Source organism: Hippopotamus amphibius, chromosome 15, assembly GCF_030028045.1.
Source record: "Hippopotamus amphibius kiboko isolate mHipAmp2 chromosome 15, mHipAmp2.hap2, whole genome shotgun sequence".
In the NCBI taxonomy this organism is placed as follows: Eukaryota; Metazoa; Chordata; class Mammalia; order Artiodactyla; family Hippopotamidae; genus Hippopotamus; species Hippopotamus amphibius.
This window is the reverse complement of record NC_080200.1, coordinates 56,309,943-56,331,488: the sequence shown is the minus strand read 5'-3', so window position 1 is coordinate 56,331,488 and position 21,546 is coordinate 56,309,943. Positions and strand designations below refer to the sequence as shown.

Below are 21,546 nucleotides of genomic sequence, written 5' to 3'. Positions count from 1 at the left end.
AAGCTGCTGTTTTTGGTGATAACCTAAAACATTTTACTCTAAATTTGAAAAATGGAAAGATGAGTTACTATTTCAACTACCAGAACCAATACACATTAAGTCATCACAGATCTTCTACAGAACCCCAGTCTCAGCCACTTTATGCCACACAAATGCCAAATTCTTCCCATTACACCTCAGGGTAAGGTAACAAACTGAACAAATTATTCTCCACTCGTTGAGTTTTGCCTTCCTAGAAGACAGAACTCAAAACTGCTGTTCTTATAAAAACACCTTAAACTCTAAATGAAGAATCACTGTAATGTTAAGTCAGAGGTAACTGGTAAACAAAACAAAGATCTAGCATCAGCAGCTTTGTTGAACATAACACAAGTCTCATGGGAAACAGCTGAGGTCAGATTCCTTATCTTAATCCTTATGAGGATGCCATCTATCGATAGTTCTTCCACATGAGGGGCCCCCGACATTACTATTTTGTTGGGGGGTTTTCCCCTCCCCACAGGGGTAACTAAGGGCAGATGTTTGCCAAACCAAGATAACTTCAATTTTGTAACAGCACTTTAAGACAAGTTGCCCATTTAGCCTTAGACTCAGCAGCTGCATGCATCGCATACTAAACTTTCTTTGTTCAGACAGACTCTCTGTATAAAACTCACATTGTTTCTGACCGGAATATGGCATTAAAAAGCTAAAACCAAGAGCCTAGACACAAAAACTTCTGACGACGGAGTCTTCTATTTAGTTATAACTAACTAGTTAAAGTCCTTAAAATCCATTATTACTACTTAGAATACAGACATTCTGTTATGTTTAACAATAAAGCAAAAGAAAGCAAAGTGAAAAAGAACTCTTATCACAACAAAAAACACACCAACCATTTCTTTCAAAAAGGTATATCACATTCTGAAGCTTGCCCAAGAATTTCAAACCAATGCTAAAAAAAAATGTGAATACTTTTTCTTTTAAACTAGATTTCTCTAAAGCATAATGGCATCATTCAAAAGCAGACAAATAGGCCCAGAAGACAAAGGGATTTTTTTCCATTGAATGTTATAATAATGTCATATACATTTCCAACCATCTATGATGAAACAACTTTGGAGAAACCAGATCTGTGAATAACCACCCCGGAGGTGGTGTCCTTAAATAAGACAGTCGCAGTCTAGAACTGTCGTAAAGCTTACCTTCTGCACGTTTGGCTTGATACAGCGAACAAAGAAAGGATTAGAGGAGCTTAGCGTTGCCATTAAGGAATGCAGGGAGTCCTATTAGAAAGGAAAAAGTATATGTTGATTTAGTCTCTTATTTTGTCTCTCTTTAAATTTCTTAGCACCTTAGGTACCATCAGAAACAGGAAAAAGGAAACAATATAAATCTGAGGAATAATAGCATTTTTATTTTCAATCATGTCATGCTAATAAAAATAAAGCTATTATAATTGTCAAAGAAGTTATTTCACACATGCAAAACTCATTTATTACTTCTTTGATTTAGTACCATTAAAAAAAAATACTGTTCTGTTAACCAGCAAAAAAAAATACCCTGGAATATTTCAATGTTCACGCAGAAAACCTGAGAACTATCTACTCTCCACTGGAGTTGTTCCTCTTCATTAATTATTCCCATCAAAATGACAGCTTAGGACTTCCCTGGTGGCACAGCGGTTAAGAATCCACCTGCCAATTCAGGGAACATGGGTTCGATCCCTGGTCAAGGAAGATCCCACATGCCGTGGAGCTACTAAGCCTGTGTGCCACAACTACTGAGCCTGTGCTCTAGAGTCTGCGAGCCACAACTATCGAGCCCTCGAGCCACAATTACTGAAGCCCGAGTGCCTAGAGCCCGTGCTCCGCAACAAGAGAAGCCACCGTAATAAGAAGGCCGTGCACCACAACGAAGAGTAGCCCCAGCTCGCTGCAACTAGAGAAAGCCTGCGTGCAGCAATGAAGACCCAAAGCAGCCAAAAATAAACATAATAAATTTATTTAAAAAAATAAAAATAAACTTAAAAATAAAATGACAGCTTAAACCAGTGCTCACTGGTCTTTGAGCCACAATCTCTCACTCTTACCTTCAAATCACCAGGCAGATCAATCTGCTGTAATACTGCTGTCATTTCTTTTTTTTTAAGCTCTTTTTAATTGTGAAGAGTTTTTAACATTTACCAAAGCAGACAGAGCGTGTAGCAGGTATCCATCCACAGCTTAGGCTCCCAGCCAAGCTCATCTCACATGATCCCTGTCCCCATACACACTCTGCCCACTTCTAGCAGAAAAGCAAATCCCAGACACGGTGTCACTTCATCCCTCAGTATCTCATTACATATTATCAAAGGCTAAGAACTTTAAAACATACAGAGGTAACCACAGTATCATTCCTGAAAAGATTTAACACAAATTCCTTAACACCAATATGAAAAGGTGCAACTAGCTCAAATTTCATTTCAAAATACTCAGCTGTCTCAAATTTTGTCATTTTTAAATGGTTTATTCTTTGAAATCACAATGTGAAGAAGGTCCACAAAGTGTAGTTGGTTGGTATGTCTGTTCAGTCTTTTTTAATCTGTTGGTTTTCCCTCTATCTCCATTTGTCTGTTTCTTTCTTCTTTCACTTGTACTGCTGAAGAAACTGAGTTGCCTGCTACATAGATTAGTTATTTCTCTGCTCAGAAAGCTTTAGGATTTCTCACAGATGACAGAATGTGCCGGAATTCATGGCCCTTCATACTCTGGTGCCCATTTAACTTCATACAAGGTGTCCTGTCCTCTGGGAACAGGACTCACATTCCTGACTCAGGACACCGCCTCTTGCCTTTGTCTCTACCTGGAAGCCCTGTCCACACTCTTCCATTTCCTTGATTCCTAGTCCAATTTAAGTCCCAAACAGCCACAAAGCCTTCCAAGACAACTCCAGGCAACACTGACCTAGAAAAAGACAATGTAACAGCTCCATTGGATGGATAAGAGCCTAGAGTCAGACAGACCTGGGTTCAATTCAAATCCTAGCTTCACTCCGCAGAGGAGCTGCGCAAGCTTCCACTCTCTAAACCTCAGTTTCCTCATCTATAACGAGGGGACAATAATATGTACTTCTAAGATGACGGCGGACGTGAACAAGGTAGCATCTATAAAGTGATTCGCCCAATGACGGGAACATAAGGGTGTACAATAAGTGGCAGCTGTTATTATTATTATGTCCTGTTAGGGTCACGGCTGCCAGCACGGTGAGCAATGGTGCTGTAGGTCTGGCTGACGGCCAATCACATTGTACAATAGACCTCATACAGAATCCCCCACCCCCCCACCCCCAAAGCATCCAACTTTGAGTAACTAAATGAAAGAGAACCTCCCGGAGGGCAAATTTAATGAAGGTCTGCTGACTGACATGTCTCCATTCCCCTTCGTGTTAGGATTTGGGGGTACGACAGAACAATTAAGTTAGAGGAATGGTCTTCATGTGCTCCGCCTCTAAACCATCTAAAAGGCTTACATATTTATCATGCAAAGAAGAATGTTCCTTAGTTTCCCTGAAGTGTGGACACCTGGACAAGGTAACTGACACTGATCTTTTTAACCATGCACTTGGCTATTCTTCCTAATAAACATACCTGGGAAAAATTTTTAAAAAACCCAGACACAGGGAGAAATATACTTCATACATACGAGCTTTTAAATACAAATCAGTGATCCCAAATGACCAAACAGTCCTTCTTAAGAAGAATTACTATTTCATAAGCTTAGAATAAACAGCTATTTATTTTTAAGAAGACCAAAAAAAAAAAAAAAACTTAACATTTTCTTTCATCTGGCTCAGAAAAAAAATATTTTCTTCCTAAAGCCCTGCCAGGTTTATCAGGATGACAGAAAAAAACTTAAACACTTTCACAGACCTCACAGATACCCAATTCCTATATTCAATTCTTAAGATCACAATAAAGATGGGTCTATTCAGCTGAGCAGCACAGACTAACCTTGAATTGTGAGCTGACCGTGGGCCGCCGATGTTTGCTTCCACATTTCAAGGTATCCTGGTTATTGCGGCTTGAAACGTGTTCAAAGAGGTCGTAGATGAAGTCAAATCTGTGAGAGCAGGAAGGCCATGAGGGGTGCACACCCAGTTATGAGGTGCTGGCTTACTGTAATTATAATACATTTTCCCACTGAAAATAACACACCAAGGCCTGGAAGAGCTACGACAGCCTCCAAAGATTTCACACCAACCAGTGCCAAAGAGCTTTAGGCACTGAAAACAGACGTGGCCGCTTCGAGCACTAGGGTCTTACAGGAGAGAAGAGGACTGGAGTGAGTGTGACTCAGGACCACGAGCCGCTGTGGAGCACTGAGCTTTGCAGAGCTCCTACAGCCTCCACGTCCGGCGGAAGGGAGGTGTTTGTCTCCTGCATCTCAGTGTGGCCTAGATGCAACCAGGTAACAGGTGGAAGGGAGCGAACTCTGGAGTTGAGGCCGACTTGGGTTCAAATCCTGCCTCCCCCACTTCCTAGTTGTGTGACTTAGACACGATGCTTGGCCTCTCTCTAGGTCTGTTTCTTCATCTGGAAAATGGGGGTCATTTTAGGATTTATCCTGCAAAGCCGGGGTGAGGATGAAATGCGGAAATGAAGGCAAAAGGCCAAGCGTGATGCCTGAATCATCCTAAGTCCTGATGTTCGCTGCCATTATTAAAACGTTTTAGAGAATCTATTGCCACCACTAAGAAAGTAAAAGACTTCTTTTTTTATCTTCCTTGCATGGAAGACATTCTGGGCTATAAAACCAGGGGTGGGAGGTGGCTTTGCTGGGACCAGGAAAGAGTCCAGCATTCACACCCCTCAAGGAGACAATGCCATTACTTCTCGTTCTGCATGACACTTTCTTACTTTTGTCCTTAGGGTGACGTTTCATTCTTGCTCTTTGAACGTCTCTGTGCTCTGAGCACTTTGGAGACAAGCTTTGGGTTCCATTAAAATGTCACAAATGCCAAAGGCAAAAGAGAGCAGGGGCGACAAACAGTGCAAGCCCCTCCTTCTACAGAGAGAAACATCCTTCTGGGGATGAAACAACATTCTTTACCCCAATGCCACAACCACTTGACGGTATGACAGCGGCAACCGGTGAAAGGCCATCCCGCTGGTCTCCAGGCCTGTGTTCCTTTTCACAACAAAATGTTCCGTTCAACCTCAAGACACTGTTTTTACTTAAATGTATCACTTTAAATCTGCTTTGAGAGATAGGTAACAGGCTATGGTATTTTTAAAACATTGCCATTTTTACAGGTCTGAAAACTCATCTAAAAATAAAAACAGCTGACAAGGTAATGAGGGAATCCTCATAAAAGGGGGTTAAAACAAGTTGAAAGATCAAACACTTCCACCCTGAGTTTCTAAGCTGACCCTTTCCATGGGTTCCCTTTGCCCCAATTCTAAGTGACAGGGTGGCCACCTAATGCTTTCATTTCTAAAAGTACTACAGCTTTTAGTAATTGTGCTATTTTCCTTCCTTAGATATTAAAAACGTGTGTTAGATTCATGCTGGATCTCACACAGGTGTTGACAGCTTTGAGGCAAGGGCTGTTTTCCTCCTCTTTCTGCCTCACAAAGCCTCCTAAAAATAGGAAGCCTCCTGGTTTAACGTATACAAATAGTTAAACTAAACACTGAAACTTTCAGCATGTTTTCCTCAACGACCAATTTAATGATGTGAATTTACAATTCATGAATGAATAAATGAATGGGTAATTAATTTATGATTTTAGCTGAATTAATACTTATTTCTCTCGATATCCCTTACACTAACTAAAGACACGGGGTCCTACAAACCCGAGGCTGAAGTCAATTTAATGCATAGCTAGCCTTGCTGTGAAGAAAGGAGGTCACTTTGGTTAAAATCTTAGGTTCTTGTGACTTCCTGCTTCCTGGTGGTCCAGTGGTTAAGATTCTGCATTTCGACTGCAAGGGGCCTGGGTTTGATCCCTGGTCAGCGAACTAGATGCTGCATGCCGCAACTAAAACATCCCTCCTGCCGTAACAAAGATCCCACATGCTGCAACTAAGACTTCGCATATATATATACATATACATGCACACACACACACACATATATATATGCAAAAAACAATATTTTAGGTTCTTGAGCCAAGCAGACCAAATCAAATCTAGCGGAGGGATTGAGGGATCTTGGACAAGTCACTTAACCACTCCAAGTCTTCATCTCCTCACCTACCTAACAGGAAAAATAAAAGTATCTAACTCATGGGTTTGCTGTTCCAATGCTACCTCATTAATTGGTATCACTACCACTCAGACCATTTTATATCTCTCGGGTCATTTTATTGATGAAATATTGCCCAGAGAGGAAGATACGAAATCAAGTTGCCCCACATTAGTTTTTTCTATATTCGAGAATTAAAAGCATCTGCACAGACAACAGTCTGACATCTCGGGGAGGAGACTGACGCACCGGCTTTCCCTCAGCAAGTTGAGAAGATCATCCCTGAAGGTATCTCTGTTCTTCTCCAAGATGCCCCGCACGTCATACTGCACCTGGTTTTCCAAAATAAACGAGACAATGCAGTACTGGTCAAAAGAATCATTTCAGGCCATGAGCATCCCCTTTAAAAGCTGGGCCTGTGAAAAGATGTCAGTTCAATATATTTATGATTGGCTTCTGAAATTACCATCCCCTAAATACCAAATGGGCAGATATCAGCAAGGATCTTGGTTAAGAAGTTATCTCCCCAAGGGTGTGGAGAAAAGGGAACCTTCCTATATAGTGTAGTGGAGATTCCTCAAAAAACTAACAATACAGTTGCCATATGATCCAGCAATCCCACTCCTGGGCATGTAACCACACAAAACTCTAATTCAAAAAGACACATGCATGCCTGTGTTCACAGCAGCACTATTCACAAACAACCTAAATGTCCATCGACAGATGAATGGATAAAGAGGACGTGGTACCTATATACAATGGAATACTACTTAGCCAAAAAAAGAATGAAATAATGCCATTTTGCAGCAACATGGATGGACCTAGAGATGATCAAACTAAGTGAAATAAGTCAGAAAGAGAAAGCCACATATCATATGATAACACTTATATGTGGAATCTAAACTATGACACAAATGAACTTACCTACGAGACAGAAACAGACTCACAGACATAGAGAACAGACCTGTGGTTGCCAAGGGGGAGGCGGGGGTGGGGGAGGGATGGATTGGGAGGTTGGGCTTAGCAGATGCAAACCATTATATACAGAAAGGATAAACAACAAGGTCCTACTGTGTAGCACAGGGAACTATATTCAATATCCTGTGATAAACCATAATGGAAAAGAATATGAAAAAGAATGTATATGTATAACTGAATCACTCTGCTGTATAGCAGAAATTAACACAACATTGTAAATCAACATCCCATAAAATAAATTTTTTAAAAAAGGAGTTACCTCTCCAGCATAGTGTTTCACTCCAAAATTATTGACTGCAACTCTGGGCTTCACGTAAAAGTGGTTATTCTAATAAAAAACAAATAGAAATGCCTAATTTCACTTACTGATTTCCTGACAGCATAACTATAACTGACAGTGAAAACAATGCCAAAACCCACCACACAGCAGAGGTTTAGACACAACGTGGGATGCTTTCATCAAAACCATGCAACTCAGGTCTGTGTCATTATAGTAGGTTAAACATGTTAAATTTTATGGGCATATTCTGCCAAGTAGCCTCAAATCTATGCCTCTGGCTTATTTCCATTTAGTTCTAGCAGAGAAAAGCTTTCGTCTGAGGGAAAAAAATTCAATGTATGAGGCACGGTGAGGCCAACAGCATCAAAATCTGTCATATGACATCTTAATCCACGGATGTGCTACTCAGACACACTGAGGAACTGGCAGATTTGCACATACAGCATGCTGATTGTGTAACTTCTCCAATAAGGTGCCGTCTGTGGCCTGAGGAAAATGGCTTTCTTCATTGATAAGGGCTAGGAGACCAAGTTTCTAGAAGAGGGGAAGAAAGGTTAAATAAGAATTAAAAGCGGAATTTTTGCCTCTATAGATTTTTACAGCTCCTTTCCTCTCTACTCTCTACCAAGTAAGTGGTAAGAAAGGGCATAATAATTTCTCAGATTGAAAAATTCAGAATGACACACTATAAAGAAATCCAATTCATTCCATATTTAAAAAAAAACCTGAACCCCCTGCAATGTGGTGGACAAGACTTTTACAACTGGTCAATCCACTATGAGGACTGCAAAGTTTTTGATGCTGACTTAAAATCTATGGGAAGCCAATCTGCACACTGTTGATTCTTAAAATAGTGACTTCAACGAGACAATGGGTTTGAAGCAGCCAAGTATTTAAATTCAACCTTGCACATTTACATGTATGTTTCCAAATGGTCCATTGTGTTCTAAACATTCACATCTTTGATGTGCGTGTTCGTACAAGCTGTTTTGTTCCCATAAATATGAATCAGCCCAGCTGGACACCCTTGGGACTGGAACAATTCTTCAACAGTGTGTTACCTTCTCAATCAAGTCCAGGCATTCTCCATTGTCTATCCAGTCAATATCTTCCCACACTAAGCCTTCTCTGTACAAAGATTAAAAAAGGCCAGGTTGTAGTAAAATATAGCTTCAAAACTATCCAATGCAGGAGCTCATTTTCTTAAAAAAGTTTGAAATGGAATTCGATGGTGCTTACCTGCTATATTCCAGTTGTTCTAAAGAAAAGATATGCTTATTGAAATATTCCTGAAGTTTCTCATTTGCATAGTTTATATTGAACTGCTCAAAGTGATTCACCTACGGGAGGAACCATTCAACAAGTGTCTTTAGCACCCCTCACTATTACAAGCAGAACAGTATGGGGGTTCCTTAAAAAACTAAAAACAGAGCTACCATATGATCCTGCAGTCCCACTCCTGTGCATATATCCGAACAAAACTATAATTTGAAAAAATACATGCTCCCCCAATATTCACTGCAGCACTATTTACAATAGCCAGGGCATGGAAGCAACTTAAATGCCCATCAACAGAGGAATGGATAAAGAAGATGTGGCACATATATACAAATGGAATACTACTCAGCCATAAAAAAGAATGAAATAATGCCGTTTGCAGCAACATGGATGGACCTAGAGATTGTCATACTGAGTGAAGTAAGTCAGAGAAAGACAAATACTGCATGATAACGCTTATATGTGGCATCTAAAGAAATGGTACAAATGAACTTATCTACAAAACAGAAACAGGTGTAGAAAACACTCTTATGGTTATGGGAGGTGGGGGGAAGAAGGGGGGATAAACTGGGAGATTAGGATTGACATATACACACTACTATGATTAAACAGATAACTAATAAGGACCTACCGTAAGGCACAGGGAACTCTACTCAATACTCTAACGACCTATATGGGAAAAGAATCTAAAAAAGAGGGGATATAGGTATGTGTATAACTGATCCCCTCTGCTGCACAACTGAAAGACAACATGGTAAACCAACTATACTCCAATAAAAAATTTTTTTTAAAGGAAAAAAAAAAATCTGCAGAGAAACATATCAATGTCTGTTTTAAGAGATTTGCTCAAGATTATCCCACACATCGGAAGCATACCTCAAAGTTTTCAAATCCGAAGATGTCAAGGATTCCAATAGATTTGAAGTCATCTTTGCCTTTGACCCTGCTATTGATCCTGTTGATCACCCACTCGAAGCAGCGTGCGTAAAGTGCCATGGCCAAGGAGTCTCTGCTGTCTACCGCCTGCAGGGAGAGCAGACAGGGTCCTCCTGTCCAGATGACCAAGGGCAGCCAAGACAGGCAAGTCCACCCCCACCCCGCTCGGGAGACACGCTCACTCAACGCCTATGCACCCCATGTCAAGTAAATCAATACCATCTAGGAAAACACCGCTATCTAAAGAAAGGGTAACCTGGAGCTCGCGTATTTACTTTACATCAGGATTCATCAACCATTCCTTCACGTATCAGGCTTTCAAATTCAACTTTATATATATTTTAAAATTTTGTTTTTTATTTTTTGGCTGTGTTGGGTCTTCTTTGCTGCACGCAGGCTTTCTCTAGGTGTGGGGGGGGGGGGGGCTACTCTTCATTGCGGTGCGCGGGCTTCTGATTGCCATGGCTTCTCTTGTTGCGGAGCACGGGCTCTAGGCGCATGGGCTTCAGTAGTTATGGCTCGAGGGCTCAATAGTTGCGGCTTGCAGGTTCTAGAGTACAGGCTCAGTAACTGTGGCTGGCGCACGGGCTCAGCTGCTCCGTGGCATGTGGCATCTTCCCAAGCCAGGGATCGAACCCGTGTCCCCCTGCACTGGCAGGCGGATTCTTAACCACTGCGCCACCAGGGAAGTCCTCGAATTTAACTTTATATATTGAGTTATAAGAAAGGATCTGAACCCACAGCTACAAATTTTATCACGTTTAAAACAATAATGAAGACCTGACCTCGCTTATTGTCATCTTCTCGTACTTTACGCTGTACACATAAAAGTTTTCTTCATGGTATGGTTAGCATTTTTACTTATCCAATCAAGAAACAGCTATTAAATGGGGTAGCATATATAATTGGTTCGAGGCAGTAGCAGAGGCAAAAATACGTAAGACGACATACTGTTGCACGGTCTTCATTAATAATAATAATTATTAATAATTATAGCTAATGTTTAATTCTTATTCTGCACCACTCTTAAGTACTTAGCATGTATATTTTTTTTTATTATCACCCTTACAAGAATCCTATGAATTAGGTGTAATTATCCTTGTCTTACAGAGGAGGAAACTGAGCATAAATTTCCCAAGAACAGCCTAGGATAAGCAGGAGAGTCAGGACTCAAACTTGGGAAACGTCCATCAGACCCATTCCTCCTGAAGACGGCTACACCGTCTCTAAGGTGACGACTGAACCACTCTGTCTATCCCCCTCCGTGTGGACGTCTTCTTTATTTTGACCCTGAGCCAAACTCATTCGAATGGTTCACTGCAGGTACCTCTTTGAATCAAAGCCACAGATCTGCAGGTCCAGGAGCATCTTACCAAGTTGCTGTGAGGGCCCCACGCGTACCTGCTGAACATTGAGAGGCGTAAGGATCTCCTCCCCCCGGAGGAACATGGATCTCTGGGTCAAGGCGTCCGTGAGCTGTGTCGGGTCCAGCCCAAGTAACTCTGCAGACCTGCCCAAGGCTGAGGAGGAAGCACAAGGCAGAAGTGGACGCACAGGCCCCAAAACGCAACGGGCCATGGGACCCCGAGTGGGTGCAAAGCCAACTCCACACAGAGGCACAGTCAAGTAGGGAATATTCCAAAGTCCCTCGGGCAAGACCTACAGGACACACTTTCTACTGGTAGGTTATTCACTCCTTTAATGAGTCTTAGGTTTACAGCAAAGAACCAGGTGCTTGGACGGAGTATGGTCCAAAGACCCCGCGGCGGGTTCCCCAAGACACCCAAGAGGTTCTCAAGGTCCTAACTATTTCAACAATAAGACTAAGATGTTACTTGCTTTTTCACTCTCATTCCCTCACCAGTATACAGAAGAATATTCCAGAGGCTACATGACATGAGTTAACAAATCGAAGGCAGAAGCAGGAGAATCCAGCTGTCCTGTTATATCAGATATTTTAAAATTTTACAAAATCGTTAGACAATGTCACTCTTCACTGATTTGTTTTGTTTTGGAAGATGGTTTTTCAAATAAAATAATGATATTTATTTTAACATATGCAATGGGTTTATTGCAGTCATTTTAAAGTGAATTTATTTTTTTTTAAACTGCCTCCATTTTAATTTCTAATGCAGTAAACATCAACAGACATGACCCACATGAACAAAAGCTCTTTGGTATTCTCTGTGATTTTAAGGTTATTAAGAGGCACTGGGACCAAACGTTTGAGAACTACAGGCCTGAAGCCCTGGGCAACTCTAGGGCCACGCTGAACTTACACTCATCCAATTCCCAGCCGCCACGCCCTCACCCATTGTGTCCCTCAGGAAAGTTTAAAAAATAAATTGCTCCAGGAAAATGACAACTGACATTGTGATGTGTATATTAACTCATGTAATGCTGACAACACATCTCTACTGCGCACTTTACAGATGAGAAGTCACGAGTGTTGATGGGATAAGTAGCCCAAGGAAATGGCTGGGTCAGAGCCGGGCTACATACCAATCATTCTAGCTTGAAAACTAACGGTCTTAACCATCCCACTACGGCAGCCTTCAATAACCACGAGTAACTACGGCAACACTCATGCCTGCTGGAATTCTTCTTGCTCCTGTTTCCTCTTAGTTGGCCCACTAGCCTTCTTCCTTAGTAAAAATGAGAACACAGCCAGTCACCACTCGTCATATGCTTTGACCCTTCAGTAGCTGACCGCTCACATCAGATACAAGGTTCTGTAGCTCTTATTCTAGGGCTCAAAAAATTTTTCTGTTAAAGGCCAGATAGTAAGGATTTTAGATCTATGGTTCCTATGAGGCAAAAGCCAAGGAAGTAAAGGAGGGAGCACTCTTACCCGTTTTGAAGGAAACTTGCGCCCCACCGGCTGTGATAAATTCTATGTTCCCAAGATGTAATATACCAGCAAGCAACCTCAAAACTTCCCGAACTTCTTCCTTGCTAAACTGCATTACCTCCATTGCCGTCTGGAAGAAAATAAGGTATTTAACTTTTAATTTGTTTTCACACTAAAGAAAATGAAAAATGCTTATTACTCAGTAAAGTTATTAAGTATTATTCTAAAGGCAAGAAAGCAAGAAATAGATGCATGCCCACTCACTTAAATAATAAAGACTTTACACAGGTGCACATAAAAGCATGACATTAAGAAAGATTTGTAGAATACTTAGAGATAACTCAATAAGATAAAAATAAATACCTGGCTTATGTACAATACGCCTATTTATGCAACAAAAGAATTACCCCCAGAGAGTCACAGTAATGGTGGTGACAAAGAAATACTTTTTCTACACGTATCAAAATGTAATGGGACATTTATTAGTTTCTTATGCATAAAAGCAGTGGGGGGAAAGGGGGGATACTTCATGAGACTCCTGTAGTATAAACTTTGGGGCCTTGTCTTAATTTTAAATGCAGCAGGAACCCCAGTAGGTGGAATGAAACTCTGTCAGGGGCTGGACAGATAGGAGAGTCTACTGCTCCTTTTATAAGAGATGCTGAGGGAAAACCTGAATGCATCTAGATCTGTCTTCCCTGGACAGTCATCACATCGCTATTTTCCATTTCTCCAAAGGACTTTTCAAGTCTTACTTTGGCCTCTGGATACTAAATGGAAGTTCACATAGTGCTGATTTGGGAAAAATAAAAATAAATAAGCACCTACATGGGCTTTGTTCCCCAACAAATATGTAAGCTGAAGCCAGGCACCTTCTGAATCAGATCTAAAATTTGCTTGTTTTCTCTTATGATTTAGGAGCTATATTTTCATCAGAAAAAGAGCTAAATACCCCGACCCCCCCACACACACCACACATACACATGCACGCGTGCACACACACACGCACTCATGCACAACTGGGGACAGAATCGCTGGCAACAGTGATGAAAATAAGCTACAAAGAGAACTCAGACCCACAAAGGCTAGAAGGACCATAGGAGACGGGGGAAGAAGGAAGCCACACAGCACTTTGAAGCCACAGAAACTGCAAAAGGAAACGACTGGAGATTTTAAAATGTGAAAAGTTTAATTTCTTTACAAGGAAAAAAAACAAAGCCAGAAACAAAGGGCAAAAACAATAGACAGGGAAACAGAATTAAAAGAAAAAAATTGTAAGGCAAGGAGCAATAGCTATATTAAGAGACACATGAGCAATGAAAATAAAATAGGCACTTCTTGTAAGAGGAAATGCAAATCCACAGAGAACTCTTTCTTCCTAGAAATCCAACATGCGCAAATTCAAGAAAATGAGGTAACTTCTATTAAATTAGCAAAAAGTTTTCTGAATATTAAACCTAAAATCAGTGAGAGTGGGGTATTTATGCACTGGCCACTGGCAGTATAAGTTAGGATAATCTTTTTGGAAAACAAGATGATGGGGTAGCACTGGGACACCTATGTACATCATCTTACAATGTTCAGAGAGGTTAAACAACCTTCTCAGGGTTACACAACCAAGATTCAAAGTCAGGCCTGACAAACCCAAAGTCTAGGAACTCACTGTCTATCCAGCTCTATGCTTGCCTCTTTTTATGTCCTTAGAAAGTCAGTCTCCTGTGTAATCTCCCTTAACTTCAATGCTGGAAATTTGTTCCAAGGAAAATCTCAATAGGAAAGAAAGTTTTGTAAAATATTCACTACAGCGTTATCTTAACAACACTTTCAGAAAGAAAAAATTTAGCTCCCCTACAATCAGACAAGTCCAATACAGTAAATAAACTTGTTAGAATAGCATATAGTTTTTAAAGGAAATTATGAACATTCTATAGAAGTGTGATTATATTTATGATAGCTGTATGTAAAAAGTAAAAAATTATTTTTGTAACTTATTTTTTTAAGCAAATCAGCAGGAAGAAAATCTACAAGATTGAAAATAGTCGCAATGCTACTGCTGGTAGGTTAACTGACATCACATTCGATCATGTCTTTTAATATTGTTGACATGTTTTTACTACAACAACTGAGTCTATTAGTGGGTGACTGGATAAATAAACTGCCGTCTAGTCAATGGAATACTACTCGCCAGAGAAAGAAATAATTGTGTTATGTGTGGTTCAGATGAGTGAAAGAAGCTAGACACAGGAGAGTAGGTGCTGTATGATTTCATTTATAGGGAACTCTAGAAAAGACACATTTTCCTAGGTTTCTAGGGCAAGGGGTGGGGGGACTGGAATTGTCTCGGAAGGAGGACAAGGCACTTTTAGGGTGCAGAGTTGTCTTTCAATTTGCTTGTGGGTACTTGGGTGCATAAATTAAAAATTCACTTTATATACTTTATATGTGGGCATTTTATTATACGTACATTATAATTCAAAAAAATTGACTACAAAAGAAAAGACCATGAACTGTTTAACCACGGGAGAAAAGCCTATCATTTCATGTGTACGGACAGAAATTGATGCAAAGAACAAGACCTATTAGCCAAGTGCTTACCAACCTTTAAAAGCCTACAGGAAAGTAATTATTCAAATTTACCTGTTCAAAAGCAAAGAAATATGGCTAAGAAATGCAATTATTTATTATGCTCAAGACTTTTAAAACAGTGGCAAGGACCCAATCAGATCTCAGCAAAATAATTATAAAGCACCTATGTTGTGCAAAAGTTAATATTTTCCCTTTCTATGATGAAAGTCTTCCTCATGTATCACAAGACCTATTCAACACTAATTTATAAAACTTTTCTAAGCTCATCTGAAGATGACCACAAAAATTAACCTTTTCACTGCTTGGACTTTATATAACACTAAAGAAATAAGATCTTCCAAAGAAAACAGACTTGTGGTTGCCGGGGTGGGGGCGGGAGGGTTGGACTGGGAATTTGGGATTAGTACATACGAACTATTATATATAGAATAAACAAGGTCCTATTATATAGCATAGGGAACGATCTTCAATATCCTGTAATAAACCATAATGGAAAATATGAAAAAGACTATACATACAACTGGATCACTTTGCTTTATACCAGAAATGAATACAACATTGTAAATCAATTATATTTCAACTAAAAAAAAAAAATTTCCCCTATACCTTTGTAAAAATAAATAAATAAAAAGATCTTCAAAAAATAAATTCCCAAGAGCAGAAAATTTCTAACTGCAGAATGAAACATATCAAAAGACGCGCCGTGAAAAAAAAGTCTTGGTTAAGTTCTGAAAATATATACAAAGATTACATATGAAGACATGAAAGCAAATGAATAAAACGTGCTTACTGTATGAACGAATCTGTGACTTCACTTTCAAGTTTAACTCTAAGTGAATTAGTTAATTAGTTAGGAGCGTGGTGACAAGTGGTAACTACATTAATCACACCACGGGGTAATTTAATGGCTGCAAACAATTAGCACCTGCGTGGGCGAGAGTCTCCACTCACTGTTTCCTACTGTCCTACGTACAATCCTGTTAGTAGCCATCTCCACCCCTTTGGCAAGGGTAGCCACTTGAAGTCGTCTTTTCTTAAAAAAGTTTTTATTGAAATATAGTTGATTCACAATGTTGTGAAGCCTCCTTACAATTATCTTCTCTCAACAACATGGCTCAGGACTTAAACAACAAAAAAACAAACCCTCAGTACGGTTCAGAAGCACTAAACAACAATGCAGTTATAAAACGGGAACAAAGCTACATAAAATGTTTTCAGTAAAGTATTTATTAAGCACATAAAAAAAGGTGATTGTAAAAGTGTGTGCGTGGGGGTGGGGTGATGACAAATACATGATATAATCCCAACCACCGAGGACAGAAGAAGCCAGGCTTTTCGCACTAGAAGCAAACAAAGAAGAGGGACGATTTCAGGCATGAAAGGTAAATTCGCTTCGGGTCTCAGCGGGGAGGTGGGGAGACACCACCCAAGGAAGCAAAGGGACCTCAGGTGAGTCGTGAACAACTGGAAGGAATAAAATGGTGCAAGGGGAGGCTTGTTCTGGGCGCAATAAACCACAAGTTGAGTACTTTGATAATTTATTATGTAATTGTATATTAGGCAAGATGATGTTACTTTATAATATAAAATTTGCTTCTACTCCCATATTTTCCAACACTGAAAGAGACTGAGGTTTTTAAGTGTGGCAAAATGGAGGTACAAAGTCAGCCCTTTAAATCTTTATGAGATTTGACTCATAATGAATGCATGGGCTCACACCATTAAAAACCCACAGGTATACCCAGTAAGGCCTACATGGTCAGGAAACCCCAGTCCTGGTCCATGGCCAGGCACACCATTAACATTCAATATCTGTAGCGTCAAAGAATGAAGAGATTATCACGCATCAAATAGTTTTGTTACCCGCCCCCCCATTTCATCAGCCACCATTCTGGTGGGTCAAATGCAGGCAATAAAAATAAATTAGATGTTACTACTGACTTGAAATAGCTTTTCATCCTGACTCAACAATTTACAGTGCAACTTGGAAGGCTGCAAAAAAAATGGCCATGAAATTTACCCTACGTTCACCATCTCTGCCCCAGGAAAAACTAGGTCCCCCTAAATGGCTCACAGGTGTATCTTTATAGTAATGTCACTTGGTGCCAACAAGGAATTCCAAAAAAATGAATTCTTAATGAAATAAGCAAAATTCTTAAAAGGTCCCACTGCCAGAGTATACTGACATTAAAGTTGGTAAAAAGAATGATGGTTTTTTCTTTTTTTTTTAGTAGCTGAAAATACCAGAGGTGACATTTTCATACATAATTCACAGAAATAACTTCCCTCCGTTAACAGTTTAACACATTCTGCAAACAAATGTCCTTAAGTCCCAACAGACTGTGGTCCCTTCCCTTCCTTTAATCCCCAAACCCCTGGGAAAAGGAGCTTTACAGAATTAAAGTATGAAGATACAAATTTAAATGGTATTTGATTTCAGAAGGAGAGACAAATTATATGATAAAAACAGCATAATCTATTCCAATTGTCTATTTCGTCAGCAGAATGTAGGGATTATACATATGGTTTGTTCACTGCAGTCTCTTTGGTGCCTAGAACAGTGCCTGCCTGGTACACAATAGGTGCTTAAAGATAGAAACGCTAAAGATAGAAAATCCACTTTATAGGAACTTCCTAGGTGGCGCGGTGGTTAAAAATCTGCCTGCCAATGGAGGGGACACAGGTTTGAGCCCTGGTCTGGGAAGATCCCACATGCGGCACAGCAACTAAGCCCACAATGAGGAGCCCACACACCACAACGAAGAGTAGCTCCTGCTCACCACAACTAGAGAAAGCCCACGTGCAGCAACGAAGACCCAACGCAGCCAATACACAAATAAGTAAATGTATTAAAAAAGGAAACAAAAAAAACCTTTATAGCCGCAAGCATTTAGCGTCTCTTTAACCACCTGTGTCATTCTTGGCTACAGAGCATTATGCAGGGCAGAAAGATGGGCTGGCCGGTACTGATAATATTTTATTATAGTCCTATATTATAGAAACTATGATTTGGGGGGTGTCATCACATCACAATCATGTAATCATTAAAGTTGACATATTCATTGTGAAAATATTATAAGAGAGAGAATGACAAAGAATAAAACAAAATTCGAGAATTCTGCCCTGTGAGAGAACATTTTTGGATTATTTCGTTTCAACATTTTTCTGCACATGTACTATACATACATGATATACATAAGCTTACTTCTCGAATGAAAGATTATCTAGTGCTGCATTAGCCTTCCACACTTACAGAGTAAGCAAGTTTTTCCTTATTGTTAAATATACATAAGCGTGTGTTTTGTGAGCTGCAATGGGTCTTTATGGGTATAACATACCATTTAAGCCATTCCCCAATTGATTATTCTCTTAAGTTTTGGAGGAGGGAATTTTATTTTTATAGAAAAGAATATTTTTCCTCCGTTCTGAAAAGCTGCACATTTATTTTTCCTTTGTGACTGCACTGCTTCAACCTTCCAGAAGAAGGTTAAAGAAGAGCAAAAATGACATGTTCCTGATTTCGATAAACACCAGCTAAGTTTTCGCTGACATTTCTGATGGGTCGACACTAAAAAGTAATTGCAAAGTAAATATTTAAGAATCTATAGCATTCTTATAAGTCTGTTGCGTATATTCATTATGTCTAGTCCATGTGTACATTTTTCTTCCCTTCCAGATGGCATGTCCTGTCATCATAGGACCAAACTTCAAGTGCCAAAAACTTATGATTTCAATTTAAAAATAAAAGCTAGCAATCCCTGAAAGTAGGCCGAGCTCCACAAGCTTCCTTGTGGCTAACAGAAAGAGCAAACAATTCTGAATCAGAAAACGATGCCCCAAGAGGAGGCCATCAGAGTACCCTCTCCAGGTACTCCCAGGACGAGGAAGGGCCGTGCTGCCCGCTGCACCCTGGTGGCCAGTGAGCTAGTCAGTGTGGGCCTGCAGCGACACGGCAACCTGGATAATTGAGAGCCTGGCACGACGAACAACCAGCTTCTATTACAAAGCCAATGGAGAAAGGGCATGTAGTGAAAGAAGCCCAGGGTGCCAAAATAAAACTGAGAAAGAAAATTTTAAACACTTAAACAGTTCATAAAATCCCAGGGCCAACTCCATGCCACCTAGGGTAGGTACACAGCAAAAGGTGCTGTCAGCAGGAGACTTTTCGTTAATGGGATGAAGGAATGAGAGACGACAGAGACCTCTCTACATTATAAATGGCAGAATGTGACTTCTTTTTCCACTTAAAACTTACTTTATTTTAGCAACTGCCGTTTTACCTTAGGACTCTTATTCTAATAGCATGTTGTCAAAACATTTGGTCCCTGGGATCCACAGCATGTAATAAACTGACAGATTCATTTATGTTTTAAGAACAAAATGACACAATGCCTGGTAACTCAACTGGACATAATGAACTGAACTGTAAACTATTTGAAGGCAGACTTAGTAGTTGTCTAATCGATGCTACTCCTCTAAGTGTGCAGAAAGTGATATCTTTAAAAAGCAGGCTGAGGGGAAGATGATCGTATTTTAGCCTCGTCTGTTTTTAATTTTATCTTCAGTTTCAGGATACATACACTAGGCGTGGGGAAATGATGTGTGATATATATCCATTTAAAAATATATGATTCTGGGGCTTCCCTGGTGGTCCAGTGGTTAAGAATCCACCTTCCAATGCAGGCGATGCAGGTTCAATACCTGGTCGGGGAACTAAGACCCCACATGCTGTGGGGCAACTAAGCATGTGCACTCTAGAGCCCGTGTGCCACAAGTAAAGAGCCCATGCGCTGCAACTACTGAACCCACACGCTCTGGAGCCCGCGTACCACAATGAAGATTCCGCGTGCCGCAACTAAGGCCCAACACAGCCAAATAAAGAAATAAATATTTAAAAAATAAAAATAGGGGTCTTCCCTGGTGGCGCAGTGGTTAAGAATCTGCCTGCCAATACAGGAGACACGGCTTCGATCCCTGGTCCAGGAAGATCCCACATGCTGTGGAGCAGCTAAGCCTGTGTGCCACAACTACTGAGCCTGTGCTCTAGAGCCTCTGAGCCACAGCTATTGAGCCCTCTTGCCACAACTACTGAGGCCGGGGTGCCTAGACCCTGTGCTCTGCAACAAGAGAAGCCACTGCAACAAAGAGGAGCCCCCACTCACTGCAACTAGAGAAAGCCCACGCGCAGTAACGAAGACCCAATGCAGCCAGTAAATAAATTTATTGAAACTAAATAAAAACAAAACTATAGTTTGATTCCATTCCATGAGGCATTCTTATGAACAATCTAGAGAAGTAAATGGGGATACAGAACCGAGTTGTCGACAGCAATTAGAGAGACAAATCCGGGTGCACGGAGATCAGGGACTGCCTACCTGCCTCCCGGTTAGTTAAGAGTGTGTCTAGATACAGGTTCTATCAGGTGGTGTGTGTGGTTAGGCTGGTCACCAACCACTCTGAGTCACAGAACACAGGCAACCACAGTTCTACCCTCACAGGGTCGTTAGAAGCAGAGAGATGGCGAGTCTACTCAGTAAGCACTCAGTTTGTATTAGCTGCATTTATGGTGAATCAGCTCTAGATCCACTGACTCCAGCTGTTAAAGTAACAACTCTGGCAAAGGAACTGATGAAATCTACCAGCCACGCTCAATCAGGTGGGGCCGTCAGTAAAGCTGGAGGACCAGGCCTCCTAAATGTGGTCACTTTATAACAAAGTCCCGGGAATCTGAGAACCGCAGGAGACCACAAGGGCCCATGCTGCAGAGTCTTAAAATGACCACTTCTGTGCAATCTGAATGGGTTACCAGAATTAGGCTCTGAGAACAGGATGAGACCCGAGGAGTCACCTGCTCTAATTGTTGACAGATTTCTTTTTAACTCTAAAATCAATTATTCAAAAAAAATTTTAATTGTAAGCCCTGAAACAAGGGGTCCGCTTGCTCCAGTACCAAACGTACAATTTTTTTGTTTTTTCTCAACATTATTCCAAGCCAACCACCCATCTCTCCTGAATGTCAGACATTAACCCATCTTCTAAAGAGAGAGGATTCCCTTCCACTCCTTGAACAAGAAGAAAGGATCTATTCTCACACAGCAGTACAAATGTGATTATTTCTTTTTCTATTAAAAAAATTTTCTGAAACAGAAATGAAAAATTTTTTGAAACAGAATCGTCACTTTCTTTCTTTTTTTGGTCACCTTTAATAAAGGAAAACAGGAAAGTAACTTACAATAACTTCCCTAAAGGATTCTTGGTCATTGATTGTCTTATCTCCTACACATCCAGACTGATTCAAGTAGTGGTAGTTTTCTGGCACAGATAAATAAAATTCTTCTACAAAAAGAAAAAGAAAAACACAGCATCAGTACTTGACTGGCCAAGATAAGACAGAATTCAAGAGTTTTCACTTTGAGACTTGATTCTTTACA

General features: G+C 40.4%; 1 protein-coding gene across 2 annotated transcripts in view; it reads right to left on the bottom strand.

Moving 5' to 3' along the window:
* Positions 1 to 21,546, bottom strand: part of MYO10 (myosin X) — a 215,868-nt gene that overhangs the window by 73,171 nt on the left and 121,151 nt on the right. For both annotated transcript variants that reach the window (XM_057708750.1, XM_057708749.1), the window contains exons 9-19: positions 21,348 to 21,451; positions 12,530 to 12,659; positions 11,080 to 11,198; positions 9,619 to 9,765; positions 8,704 to 8,804; positions 8,526 to 8,592; positions 7,906 to 7,998; positions 7,444 to 7,512; positions 6,456 to 6,538; positions 3,971 to 4,079; positions 1,185 to 1,265 (exon numbers count right to left, since the gene is read on the bottom strand). In XM_057708750.1, the coding sequence (XP_057564733.1) occupies positions 1,185 to 1,265; positions 3,971 to 4,079; positions 6,456 to 6,538; positions 7,444 to 7,512; positions 7,906 to 7,998; positions 8,526 to 8,592; positions 8,704 to 8,804; positions 9,619 to 9,765; positions 11,080 to 11,198; positions 12,530 to 12,659; positions 21,348 to 21,451 (1,103 nt within the window). The remainder of the gene's footprint in view (positions 1 to 1,184; positions 1,266 to 3,970; positions 4,080 to 6,455; positions 6,539 to 7,443; positions 7,513 to 7,905; positions 7,999 to 8,525; positions 8,593 to 8,703; positions 8,805 to 9,618; positions 9,766 to 11,079; positions 11,199 to 12,529; positions 12,660 to 21,347; positions 21,452 to 21,546) is intronic.